The sequence below is a fragment of the Mirounga angustirostris genome, unplaced genomic scaffold, assembly GCF_029215605.1.
Source record: "Mirounga angustirostris isolate CCGP_5_RB_7025 unplaced genomic scaffold, mMirAng1.0.hap1 SCAF_17, whole genome shotgun sequence".
Taxonomy (NCBI): domain Eukaryota; kingdom Metazoa; phylum Chordata; class Mammalia; order Carnivora; family Phocidae; genus Mirounga; species Mirounga angustirostris.
In genome coordinates this window covers 5,319,919-5,333,681 of record NW_026991725.1, presented here as the reverse complement: position 1 = coordinate 5,333,681, position 13,763 = coordinate 5,319,919, and the positions used below count along the sequence as shown (strand labels likewise).

At 52.3% G+C, this 13,763-nt stretch overlaps 1 protein-coding gene across 3 annotated transcripts in view; it reads left to right on the top strand.

Moving 5' to 3' along the window:
* The window catches only part of KSR1 (kinase suppressor of ras 1), a 145,477-nt gene extending 135,397 nt beyond the window's left edge, over positions 1–10,080 (top strand). For 2 of the 3 annotated variants that reach the window (XM_045889453.3, XM_064582452.1), the window contains 2 exons: positions 2,296–2,429; positions 7,103–10,080. In XM_045889453.3, coding sequence (XP_045745409.1) covers positions 2,296–2,429; positions 7,103–7,181 — 213 coding nt within the window. In that variant the 3' untranslated portion in view covers positions 7,182–10,080. Of the gene's footprint in view, positions 1–2,295; positions 2,430–5,093; positions 5,175–7,102 lie in introns of all 3 variants that reach the window. The other variant, XM_045889449.3, reaches the window with a different exon arrangement.
* Positions 10,081–13,763: the final 3,683 nt, after the last annotated feature.

Genomic DNA, 13,763 nt, shown 5'->3' with positions numbered 1-13,763 from the left:
CACAAGCACCACCTTTACCATATTCCTGAGGTCTTGCAGCTCCTACATGCTGCTTATGGAATGGAATTTGTTCCATTCTTTTCAGGACCCACTGATTTCTTGTAATATGGATACTGGAATTTTAGGCCTACTGTAGTGCTGTCATCCTTCCATTTCTTTTCATTCATCCCTGGTTCAGTACTAGAATTTCATGTATCTCATGTCTTCCCATTTCTTTATTTGCATTTCAGCAAAATGAGAATGAACCCTAAAGGAACTCCCTCCCAGTGGATGCATAGGAGATCATCTTTGAATCCTTACATGCCTAAACAAGTCCTCATTTTGTTTTCACACCAAGAGGTTCACAATAATCTTCCCTAAGAAGATGAAATTTTTGCTCTGTTGTCTAAGTGTCCAGTGCATTGCTAAAAAATCTGATATTAATCTTAATTCTTTTTTTTTTTTTAAGATTTTATTTATTTATTTGAGAGAGAGAGAATGAGAGACAGAGAGCATGAGAGGGAGGAGGGTCAGAGGGAGAAGCAGACTCCCTGCCGAGCAGGGAGCCCGATGCGGGACTCGAACCTGGGACTCCAGGATCTTGACCTGAGCCAAAGGCAGTCGCTTAACCAACTGAGCCACCCAGGCGCCCTGATATTAATCTTAATTCTCAATCTTTTGTAGATGCCCTATTTTATTCTCTCTGGGAACATCTAGGATCTTCTCTTTATCCTTGTTACATTGACATTTCATTAAAATATGCCTTACAATAAGTTTATTTTTCTTGGTTTGATATTCTTTTTTCAATGAGGTCCCTTCACTAGGCCTTTTCAGATGATGATTCTAGTTTCTCTCAAAAGTTTCTGGGAAATTTTCTTTTATTATATCTTTATTATATAGTTTCCTCCTCTATAGTTCCTTTGTTTTCTCTTGTGGGAACTCCCATTGGACAGAATTTGGTCCTTAGTGAGCTTCTATGTCTTTTACCTTCTTTAATGTTTTCTCTTCCCTATCTAAAATTGAGGGCACAGTCTGGGGAACTTCCAGGATTTTATCTGCCAGTATTCCTAACTAATGTTTTGTTTCAGAAGTTATATTATTAATTTCAATCTCTTCGTTATTTGTTGGTATGTTTTTTATTGCACCCTGATCTTGTTTTATGGATAGAGTAGCTTCTACACACACACACACACACACACACACACATTTCCACACACACACATTTCCACACACACACAATTTTCTCCAGAGTCAGTGTTCTGGTCAGTTTATCTTCAGGGTCTCTTGTTTTCCTGACCTGGTGGGCAACCCCACAGGTCTAGTTGTACTTAAGAACAAAAACCTGAGTTGCTGAGCCTAAGTGGGTGAGCACTCTCTGCTTGGTTATGTAGGCAGGCCTGTTTTCTCACGGGAGCTCTCCTGAATTGAAAGGCTGAAAGGTGTGCAGATCCAGACAGTAGGCAGCAAGCTACCAAAGTGAGAGGAGCTTTACTCTCTCTCTCTCTCCCTTTTTTTTTTTCCCTAAGTAGGCTCCATGCCAGGGTAGGCCTTGAACTCACGACTCTGAGATCAAGACCTGAGCTGAGATCAAGAATTGAACGCTTAACCACCTGAGCCACCCTGATGCCCCTTGGGGGGCAGTCAGGACAGGTGTTCTGCTGACTCTCAAGTGCTGTACTCTTTTTCATCCTTCTGGTCACTCCCAGCCTCCATTCTTGTAACACTGAGGCTCCCATCTCTGTTGCAGCCCCGCCCCATATATATTCTGAGCATCTGACATCTCTTCTGCTTTCCATTTCGAAAAATCTACAACCCCATTTCTTTTCTTGTCTTTCCTTTTTTACGATTTTATTTATTTGAGAGAGAGCACAAGCAGAGGGAGCAGCAGGCTCCCCGCTGATCATGGAGCCCGATGTGGGACTTGATCCCAGGACCCCGAGATCATGACCTGAGCTGAAGGCAGATGCTGAACCGACTGAGCCACCCAGGCGCCCCTACAATCTGTTTTCTGATCTCTTTCCTATTAGCTGTTTGTTCAGCTTTGTTCCTGTTATTCCAGGGCGGTCTAAGAAGGAAAGGGGAGAAAGCTTAGGAGCTTTGTTTTCCACTGAAAGCATGAGAGCTTTTCTGAGATTCTTTCTCAGCCCTACTCCTGGCCTGACCGATCTTCTTAATATGGGTAGGCTCTTCAGGGGACCACCAGATGGAGGTGGTCCCAGCTCAAGAGCATCGAAGGGTCCCTGTGCAGAGTACCCGAGCTGTGCCCTCCTCCCTCCAGCCAGCTCTCACCCCCACTCTTGCTGGCTCTGTTTGCAGGAGATCCTATCTGCCTGCTGGGCTTTCGACCTGCAGGAGAGGCCCAGCTTCACCCTGCTGATGGACATGCTGGAGAAGCTGCCCAAGTTGAACCGGCGGCTCTCCCACCCCGGCCACTTCTGGAAGTCTGCTGAGTAAGTAGCCCCTCGGTGGGCCTTTGCAGCCTCACCTGGTGTCTTAAAGGGCACCGTCCACCCTGTCTGCATAAGACTTTGATCTGGGGAATACACAAAGCGATTTGCCGGAGTGGACTAGACTCGTCCCCTTGCCCAAGAGATACTAGGATCTTGTTTATTTCAGAGACTCCTGAGACACGAGCGTCTCCAGTCCTCTTCTGTGAAAACCTATATATCCCTGTTACCAGAGCAGTGCTGACGCTGGGCCCAGGCTAGGCCTGGACAAGAGGAGTCTGCCTTGGAAGGGGCCAGATAGGGCCAGTTGGAAGCCAGAGCAGCTCTGACTTAAAGGGGTGCAGACTCGAGACGGCTTGCTAGCCCCCAAATCAGCCGCCTGGGATGGGGACCACGTGGCCTGAGTTTCTGTGCTACTCTGATGCTGGAAGTCCATCTGCCTTCTGTTTAATCACACAGTCCTTTGTGCCCCTTGGGACCAGGCAACCTTCGCACCTCCTATACATTCGGTCTCATTCCCCTTTTGCTCTGTCCTTCTGGTTCTCTCCTTGAACACTCAAAAGCAGACCTCTGCCCTGCTGCGAACCCCTTGTGGGAATCTGAGGAAGTCCTTCGTTCTAGGCCTAGTTCGGCAGCTTTATAAAGTGGGGCTGGGGCCAGATCAGGGAGTGGGCTTCTAGCGTGGGGACTGCGTTAGGCTTTGCAGGCGAGGAGGGAAGTTGGAGTCACAGCGCCGGCCTGGGATTTGTGGCGGTCCCAGCAGCAGCGCAGAGCTGTGATAGTACCAAGTATGGCCTGTGTCGCAAGGACTCAGCTCTGCCGTTTGGTGCAGGAGTAGCCAGGGACGGCGTGCAAACCGGGAAGCTAGCGGGGCTCTAATAAGCTTTATGGATGTGCCAACTGGAATTTCATGCAGCTTTCTTTTTTTTTTTTTTTTTTTAAGATGTTTATTTTATGTATTTGAGAGAGAGAGCACAGGCAGAGGGGGAAGCAGGCTCCCTCCTGAGCAGGGAGCCCAATAGGGGACTTGATCCCAGGACCCTGGGACCATGACCTGAGCCCAAGGCAGACGCTTATCGACTGAGCCACCCAGGTGCCCCTTGTGCAACTTTCATATACCATGAAATATTTTGATTTTTTTCCCCCAACCCATTTAGAAAGGCAGAAACCATTCTTAGTTTGTGGATGGTGTGGAAGCGGGTTGAGCAGTGCATTCGTGAAAAGACCCCTGAATAATAGGAATGGTTTTAAACTTTTTTAAGGCAAAGGGCACTTTCTAAAGATGTGATTTCCCCCAGAGTCCCATTATATAAGCCAAATAAAGTAGAGCTGCTCTTGGTAGTTGAGGGGGCAGGAGCCTGTCCACACACCCAAGGTGGCTCCTGGGGCACCTGCCGTCCCATCACTGAGCCCCTGGAGAAGGTGCACCTGGATCTCCACCTGCTGCCCAGGAGTGTGGCAGCATCCATCCTAGTCTAGAAAGGGCCAGTTGGCAAATATTTTAGGCTTGTGGGTCATATGGTCTCTATCATATGTTCTTGGTTTTTTTGGTTTTTGATTTTTTTGGTAACCTTTAAAATGATCAATCTTTCTGTGGCTGGATTTGGCTTAGATATAGTTGGCTGGCCCATCTTAAAAACAAACCAAACTGGGTTTCAAGCTACAGGTGAGGGGGGACCCAGCATGGGTCACCCAACCAGAGGATGCAGGTGGGAGAACTCACTGAAGAAATGTGATAAACTGCTGAGTTAGGCCATGTGCAGGGACGGCCTAGAGGAATGACAGTTTGGGGTTGGGAATACTGTCTTTTAGAATGCCACCTTAGTGTCCATATTAAGATGGGGTCAGAGTCTAGTGCAAATAGGGTGCAACAGAATGTTGCCATTGGAGGTGTGGGTTCTACCCAGCCATTGCTGAGTACCTGCTACACAGCTGGGGAGACAGAAGGCCAAGGCCAGGCCAAGGCCAGCCGGGAGCTTGCAGTGTAATTGGTGAAGGGATGAGGGAATGACGCTAACATGCTAAGTGCTGTGACAAAGAACAGCCTTTGTGGGAGCATGCACAGGGCCCTGTCTGCCCACCCAGAGCTTGAGAAAGGGTCTCCAGAAGAGGGCTCATTGGAACTGGGTTTCCAGCAGGAACTACCCTGGCAGAGGCCAGGAGACTGGGGTTCCCCTGGACTCGGGGCAACGTGTTTAATATTCTGGGCCCTGGTTTTGTCCTCCACAGAAGAGAAGGCTGCACTAGGTGGGTCCGGTATTCAGGAGATGGTGATTCCAGATTCCCTAAGGACTATATAGCCCCACCTTCTCATTTCACAGGTGGGACACAGAACCACAAATGGGTGTTGCTCCCTGCCCAGAGCCATCCGTGTTAGCCACTGGGGAGAAACATGCCAGCCGACCTGAATGAGCCTCTCAGTCAGCGCTTCCTGCCAGTTCATGATTTCTCCTTCAACACATTCCGCCTCTAATTCTCATTTTCTCTTTTTTTTCCATCTGTCTTGTTGCTTTTTTATTTCCGGGGGGTGGCGGACGTTCTGGCCGGTGCTGCTGTCCCTCCACGCCCTGTCATCCTGCTTCCTCCCCACCCGTCTGCTTCCGGTGCCATCACCTGGGGACTGCGCTCCTCCCACACTTGGCCCAATGGTCGCGGGCCACCCCCCAGTCGCTGGCGGAGCCGCCCCTACGGAAAAGGGCGTGACGGCCACCTGGACTTCCAGAACTCCTGTCCGGCTCTGGAGGAATAGTGTGTCTTCCATTATTCCCCTCATTCTCTGCCTGTTTGCACCCTGCTTCCTGTTCTCTCTCTGCATCCGGCTTCCCCGTTTTTATCTGTTTTGTTCCCCTAAGCCAAAATGATATTCTTGTAGGCGAAATGGCCACCGGCAAGGGTCCTGTGGGCTTGTGGGTTCTGGCCGGGCCGAGCGGAGGCCCATAGCACCTGGCAGCACCCCTGTCCACCCACTGTGGCAGGTGACGGCTCGTCCCGGGGTGGGAGAGAACTCGGAGCCTTGGTCCAACTCCAGGGTGCCCTTTGACCAGAGCCTAAGGAAGGGAATGCAGTAAGCAGGAAGAGTGAACTTTCAGGAAGTCTGTTTTGATAGTCAAGGGCTGAGGGGCCATGGGTCCATCGGCCAACCTCTGTCTAAACATTCTGTGACTGTCCCGGGGGAGCTTGGGACGGAGCTTGGGACAGGTGCTTTGTCCCGGGTCCCTCCTGAGCTCACTGTGCTGCCAAGCCTGGAATGGAGTGGGGACGCCTTTTTCCCTCTCTGCAGGGAAAGTGGGTCCCCTACCCTCTGCCCTGGCCAGGCCTCTGTCGCTCCCCCTGCCCGTCCATGGGCTCGGGTTCTGACTATGTTCTCCTCTCTTCTCTTTCTGCCCATAGGTTGTAGGCCTGGCTGCCTTGCATGCACCGGGGGCTTTCTTCCTCCTAATCGACACTCAGCACCGTGACTTCCGCTCAAACGCAAACTGATGTGCGGGCACTAACCCAGGGGATGCGATCTCTGCCGCTCCAGGCGTCTCCCGAGACTTCTTCTTTCGCTTTGTTGTTTTTCAAACTGGCCCCCTCCCCTCTCCGTGGCCTGCGTGTGCTTGAATAACTACTGTCCACGAGGACCTCCTAACAGACCCCCCCACCCCGCCCAGCAGAGGTGCCTCCCCCAGACGGGACTTCATTCTCTATCTCTTCCTCTGGGGGCAGCGCCCAGGTGTCCCTGTCTCCCCACTAACACCCCCATGAGACCGACACGCACCCCCCGCCCCCACAAGCACATCGGCCTCCCACTGGCTGGGTCCACAGTGCGGGGCAGGGCTTTTGCTTGGCTGTTAACCTGCAAGGTTTTGTCCAACAAGGAGTGGGATGATTTCAGAGCTGCCCAAGGCCAGCCCTCTCTGGAGGGGCGCTGGAGGGCGTGGACGCCAAAGTCCCATTGCTGTGAAAGACACTAGCTGGGAAGGGCGTTGTCCACAGCGGTGCCCTCAGGAAAGCGGTCCTAAAACAAAGGGGGCCTGTCGCCAAACAGTTTCACTGACGAGAGCAAAGCTTCTGCTACCAGTCCCCACAATGTTACTCCCTTTACAGACAGAAAGTACCAGACCCCAAGTCAGTGTTCAAGAGTGTGGCTGAGAGGCCACACACAATCACTGTGCTACTTCCCAAATGCAGGTCTCCAGGGTCCCCCCAAAGGAGTCCAGGTCTTTGGAGGCATGTTCTGAGAGTCTGCATTTCTACTTGCCTCCTAGAGGGTCCTGATGCCCCCCTCCCCGCAATGTTTGGGGACCATTTCCAGAAGGATTGTGTGAGGCCACTCTCAGCACTTGGGGTCCGGTTTCTCTTTTCTCCCAGTTGCACTCGAAGCAGAGCCCTCCTGGGCCGCAAGTGAGAAAGTAGCTCAGTCGAGCCTACGGCAATGACAGCCTGCCAGGTGCCGGGGACTGTGTCACTAACCAGCTCATGTCCCCCAGGAGGGATGTGCCAAGTGTTTGCACCCCAGCCAAGTCTGACCAGGAGCAGCTCTGCCAAGGCTGTTGGCTTGCAGCCGTTCTTGCTTCTTGCTAGGGCGGGTCCTCTGTGGAGCTTCTGAAACCGGCCCGCTCCTTAGCTAACATTATCCTACTTCCAATCAAGACCAGCGTGGCTGTAACCCATGTTTTTGTTCCTCTTTGCAGCATTAACAGCAGCAAAGTTGTACCCCGGTTTGAAAGGTTTGGCTTGGGTGTCCTGGAGTCCAGTAATCCAAAGATGTAGCCAGCCATGCAGTTTCTCTGCCGATTTCTTTCTTTCTTAAATGTGTTTCTAAAGCATCCAAATAACCACCATGACACAAACGAAAACACTCTTTGAAACATCGGTCCACCCTCCTAAGTGCTGCAGACCAGGAGTGTGAGTCCTCCACTCAGATGTTCATCCACAAAAACACCGGGAGATAGAGCTGCACCTGCTGTTTCTTAAAGTGATTTCACCAACAACCAGACCTGCCCCAACAGGCAGCGAATGTTTACATGTATGTTTCTGGGGCGTGAACTCAATGCTTTACAACAGATAATAATACAAAGTGGTCCACAGAGGCACTCTGGCACCACTGGCCGGGATGGTGGAACTGGCCTTCCCCTCTGGAGGATCCTGGCGGCGGTGCGGAAAAGGAAGAAAAGCATCGTGACTGTGGCTGTTCTCGGGGTGGGATAGGGACCACAAAGTTTGACCTGGACTCTGCTTTGGCCCTAAACCCCATCCGTGGGGAATGTCCCTGTAGGGTTTTCCTCCTATCCTAACAAAGGGACACTGTCCTTTTTTCCTCTGGCAAAGGAAACCCTGGCTAGGAACCAAGCTGGATTATGAGGGTCAGGAGTTCCCAGAGGGCTTGGGTTCCCTTTTGACCCCAATAATCCGGCCCATACCTGCTGGAAAAGTTGAAACAGATTAAATCCAAGTAATGTCTGGATTGATCCAGGGGTTGGTGGCCAGGGTTTCCAGCGCCTGTAGAGAGGTCTCTTTCACACAGCTTCCAGGAAGACACCAAGGAGATGGTACTCAGGGCTTCAGCTTTTTAGACACATCCCAGTCCTGGCTGACATTTGACCCCAGAGCTAAGGCCCAGCCTGGCAGCTGCATGTACCATGAAGGCTTGCTCAGGAAGAACAGAGAGGGGAGGGGGAGGGAGAAGTGGCAGGCAGCAGGTTCCTGAGCCCACCCTCCCAGCCACAGGGTGACCTGGCTCTTCAGAAGCCCCATCAGTCATGCCAAGGTTCTGGAATTGCCCATCCCTTCTCCTCCAATCCTGTTGGAAGCCCATAGCCACGCCTGACTCTTCCACTGTCCTTGTTCTGAGCTCTTAGCTAAGGCGGGAGGCCTGTGCCCCTCCACACTGTTGATCTAGACCACCCAGTCCACCAGGCCTCAGAGCCTCCCCTGAACCGAGTCAGGACCATCTGTGCATGTATATTTGCACCAGAAAGGGGCTTGACTGGGGGATGTCCATCATGATGTCAGCACATCCTGCCTATCTTCGTTAGAAGCTGTCACCTAAGGAGAACAGTTCCAAATGGCAAAGAAGCCTTTAGCGGGTGTTACGCCATGTTAGGCGTCAAACCAGGACTGACCAAGGGTGATGAGGGTGGAGATGTGGTTGGATTCAGACCCAGAACCTGTGTCCGTGCTCTGAGCCAAGATGGGGGCATGTGGCCCTCCCATCCCTTTCATTTAGACCCACCCAGCAAAGCTCCCAATCTTCAGAGCCTTCCCTGGAGTCTGGCCAAAATGTCGGACGAAGCAGGCTACTGCCTAGAAGTGGTAGGGCTGCCTTCCTGAGTCAAGCGCCCCTCAGGCGGGCCACCTTCGCCTGGAGAGCACAGCTGTGCAGTAGTGTGAGGTATCCAGGCTCCCGCTGCCCATCCACGCCCCAGACCTGAGCTCCTTAACCCTTCCCGGTCAGTGTGTATGGGGAAGACCAGAGATGTAAGCCAGCTGGATTCAGCTTTGTTGGGGGGGGGGGTCTTTCCTCTTCTGTGGGGCTGCTGGCTTCACCCCCTCATCCCTTGGCCTCCCCGCTGGGTGTCACGCCTACGGGTCAGTTCAAGAAGCTTTCATCGAGCACTGACGGTGTCTTGAGCAAGTGTAGGGGACCCCGCAATGGGAGCAGTCACGGTCCCTGCCCTTAAGGAACTGACGCTCAGCCAGGAACCCTGAAGGGTTGCTGAAGGCCTGGAGGACAGGCCCTTCCTCTTCAGGACCCCGGACAGCCAACCCAGCTCTTGGCCTGGCCTCTGTGCTGCCTGTCCTTTAAGAGAAACGTGGTCCCCTTCTCCCTGTCAAAGTGACTGTGAATTGAGGTTGGGAAGACGTGCCTGCCCTTCTGTGTGCTCTCCCTGTCTGCCATGGAAACACATGAAGGACGGCCAGATACTGTGAATTCAGCGCTCACGGCCAACTGTGAAGGGGATGGAGAAGCTGGGACCGCCTCCTCGGCGAGACCTGTGGGGGCTGCAGAGGTCCCCACCAGGGTCTGAGAGTGGAGCCCAAGCTTTGGTCCTTCGCAGCACAGCCCCAGTCCCCAGCATCCCCTCCAAAACCCTAGGGCCCGTGTCCCCGCTGCCTTTAACCCTCAGAGCCACAGCCCCTGGCTCTCCATCAGCTCGAGGTCTTCAATCAAGCTCCCCGTTGGTAGCGGGCAGTGTAGCAATGTTGACCTCTCCGTGTCACCAAGTCAGTGCAGGGCGCCGGAATCCCTCTGTCCTCTCGTGGCATTCTCTTTGTGATCCCAGGGGGCAGCCGTGTGCCCTGTACGCCTGCATCGCTGTTCCGTGTTGATTAGGGGGCCTGGCGGAGACCTAAATGTGAAGCCATTAGGGAGCTCGTGTGATGCTACAACGTTAGCCCGGATTTCATTAGCGTATGTAAAGCCAGTGTCCTCCGTGGCCTCGGGCGCACACTTGCTTTTTTTGAATGTGATGTAAAATTTGTACAGTAAAAGTTTTTATATTTTCTATCAACTGCATTTGTCTTCCAGAAATGCTATTAATTTAAATTAAAATGGTTAGTATTAATGAACGTGCTGTATCCGTTTTTTTGTCACTGGCAAGAACACATCCTTTGTGCCAGGCCAAGCCTGGGTGTCTGGAGTTTGTGAATAAAATTGTACCAAGGTGTCGGGCTTGTGTCTACTTGGGTCGGCTCCAGATGAGTGTGTGGCGTTAGTCAGATGGATGGCATGAGGGAACAGGAATGGGGTTTGGGGGTCGGACCCTCTCTAGGAGCTCCTTCCAGAGAAAAAAGGTATCCGTGGACCTGGAAGGCAGACGGAGGAGTGGAGACAGAACGGCATCAGAGCCCATTATGCACAGAGGATGGTCATCCAGCCTCCAACACTAACAGCTCATGAGCAGACCCAGACCCAGTGTCTCCTGGGCTGAAGGTGTCTTCACCTCGTGGAAGCTATAGGGGGTGGGGAGTGGAGTGCTCATTTATCTGACTCTTATTTCTAGGAGGCTCTCCTTGCCAGTCATGTAGAGAGGTGCTTTGGAGGTTGGAGGAGGCAGGACAGATGGAGGAGAGGGGGAGCTGGCATTTGCAAGGCCCTCCTGAGCCAGGGAGGTGCTTTCTATCCATCACCCCCCCCCCACACACACACACACAATGTAATCCTCACAACCACGCCATGAAGCAGGAATTGTGATGTTTCAGCCAAGGAAACAGGGGCACTAGAGGCTAAGATACCCAAGATGACACAGCTGGAAGGTGGCTAGTCCAGGACGTAGCCCATGGCTTTGACTCCAGAACTTCCTCTCTGCAGAAGTCGAGGGACGGGCCAGTCAGACATTTACTGAACGCCTGTGCTCTGAAGGTGGCGCTAAGTGCTGAAACAGATAAAAAGGTGGTGGTACCCTTGCCTTCAGCTGTGAGCCCCCAAGGGATCCAAGGAAGGGGTCCCTCAGTCTGCCTGGCAGGTTTCGTGGAGGAAGTGGCCTTGGACCTGACTTTTACAGTGAGTAATGTGCCTGGTGCAAATAAACAAGAGCAGGGCATTCTACCCTGTGGGAATGGCATATGCAAAGGCTCAGAGGTCTGGGAAGACATGGTATGCTTGGGAAATCATGAGTATTCAAGCTGTTGTACAATGAAACTGGGGGAGTAGATTGGAGCCAGAGAGGATCCTGCAAGTGCCAAGCCAAGGAGTTTAGACTTTAACGTGGCAGCCCTGGGGAGCCATGGAAGATTTTTGAGCAGGGGAGGGTCATAATTACATTTGTGTCTTAGTTACATAGGAGGGACTGGAGCGGGGCTGATGACCTGAGCTTTGATTGGATGTGGGGAAGAGGTGGGCGTCCAGGGTAACTCCGCAGATGTCTGCCCTGCTGCTGATAGAGTCTGTCGCGGGGAAGGTGAGTCTGTGGATGAGGAGCATGGGTGGGAGGGTCATGCTCAGGGGCATCCAGGTGAGGGCTGCATGGGCAGAGGGACATTGCCCGACAGCACACCTTGCTGTAGAAATGAATAAGGGCGGGGACTAGGAAAATTAAAAATGTGACCTCTGGGCGCCTGGGTGGCTCAGTCGTTAAGCAGCTGCCTTCAGCTCAGGTCATGATCCCAGGGTCCTGGGATCGGGCCCCACATGGGGCTCCCTGCTCTGCCGGGAGCCTGCTTCTCCCTCTCCCACTCCCCCTGCTTGTGTTCCCTCTCTCTCTGTGTCTCTCTCTGTCAAATAAATAAATAAAATCTTTAAAAATAAAAAATAAAAATGAAAATGTGACCTCATTCTTGAGGACCCAGTGGTAAAGCTGAGGGTCCCCAGGTACAGAGACTTGGAGGGGTGCTTTTTTATAACTGCCATATCCAGCATGTTTTCCCTGGTGATTTTTGATAAGACATCTAGCTGCTAGGTTTCTTTTTCTTTCTTGATAGGCCATTTTTATCTTTTCAGGAGGTGCTAAATAAAAGCAATGGAAGTCTGTTTCCCCAGGGCCTGAGAGGGGTTAGGTTAGAAGTTAGCAAGGGCAGCGAGGCTCTGGTGGGAGACCCTTTAAGATCCCTGGTAGACTCAGAAAGGGGGAGGGAGCATTTGCACACAGGGGCTCTTTGGCACATGGTTTAATATTTAACATTCCCTGATTACCTTTGTACCCTGAAAGCCGATATTTGTATGCTATTCCACTTGAGCAGGCCTCTGCAGGAGTAGATGGTTCCAGATTTGGGCACAGGAGAGAGAGGACTTCCCTGGGATATAGGGGGGCTAGGGGCAGGGCTGGCAGGCGCTAGAGGCTGGTGTATGGAGGAGGGAAAAGGGGTAGCACCAGCTGCCAAAGTGACGGGAGATGCCAGTGCAGCTGGGTCCTTGGGAATTAAGTTTTAAGTTGTATACTTGGAGGAGAGCTTTGTAACTGGAAGAATGAGCTCTCTTTCCCATGCCCCAGTGCTAGGCAGAAAAGACGCAAATATAATCCAGCCTACAAGAGTGCATATCTCAAAACATCCACAGGAGCTTTGTGTCTTCAGAAGCGAGACCCTCAAAGTGTGTGGGACCCCAAAATGGGCCCCCGTCCTGTGCCAGAAGCCCCAAGGGGCCAGTTGAAAGTAGTGGTTGAGGGAAGTAGCTCAAACATGCTCTAAGGGCCAAGTACCAACCGGTTTGCAGGAGAAGGGAGCTCCAGGCAGCCGATCCCGAGGTGCGAAAGCAACGTGCCTGACTGAGGATGCGGCTGACACCCAGGGAGAACTCATGCTTGTTCTAACGTTTGTTCTGGGGAGGGGTGAGGGCTATGGGGAACTGGACAGTGAGCTCTCCGCCACAGCCGCGTCCCAGCCCTGCTGCCTTGTTGCCTCCTGGGAACACGAGCCCCCTGCTATGGGACCTTCCTTTTTGTTTGTCATTCTTCTCGTGTGTTTATCTTTAAGAGAAGCTAGGAGTCTGGATTTTTACGTGAAATCTCCCAATTTCCAAAAGTTGGCTTGCATTTTTTTTTTATTCTGTGTGTAGGACAAACGAAAACAGTCTGCAGACGCACAGCTGCACGTTCTGGCCCAGCTCTGGCTGCCGCCCGGAGGCATCGGGAGGATGCTGCACGCTCACCCTCCTCACTGTGTGCTCTGGAGGCGTGCTCTGACTCACCCTAAACCACAGCCCCCCTCCGCAAGGCCCGGGGTCGATGGTGGGAGCCTGACATATCATTGGACTTAGGGCAAGGGGGTGTCCTCTGACGGTGCCCGTCAGGAGTCCAGCCCCCCGCGTTAATAGCTCTTCACTTTGGCAGTCCCCAGCCCTCCTGCAGATCCCGCTGTCCTCGACAGGGCTGCCCAAGGAGGGTCTGACCCTCTGTTCCCTTGTCTGTTCCAGAACACATCACCACTGTCCTCCCAGCTGAGAGCTGCCCGGGGAGAGGCCCCTGCTTACTGGTGGTTCCTTAAGATGTCTTTAGGCAGAACTGAGACGCAAACGATGTAGAGTCCCACAGTGAGGAAGTGATTGTCTTTCCAAGTATCTTTCAATCCGTCTGGGGATCTCAAGAAGAAAGGCTCGTAGCATCTAGAAGTAGATAGTACTACTAGTCTCCAGCAATATCACCACCCACCAGCGCTGATCTTCCCTTTAACACAGACTGGGCCCGTGGTAGACTCAGAACTTTAGGTGAACAACACTTTCCAGCTGGAGCTTCATAGCCTTCTCCCCACAAGTCCCACCTCTTAAATGTCATAAAATATATGTAATTATCATTTTAACCATGTCACGGTACGGTACCTTAAGGCCCAACCCCAGAAATTGCACAATGTCACTTCTGAATTCTGTTGGCCGCGGCAAGTCATGAGCCAAACCCGATTCGGAGGCAGGAAAGGAGACTC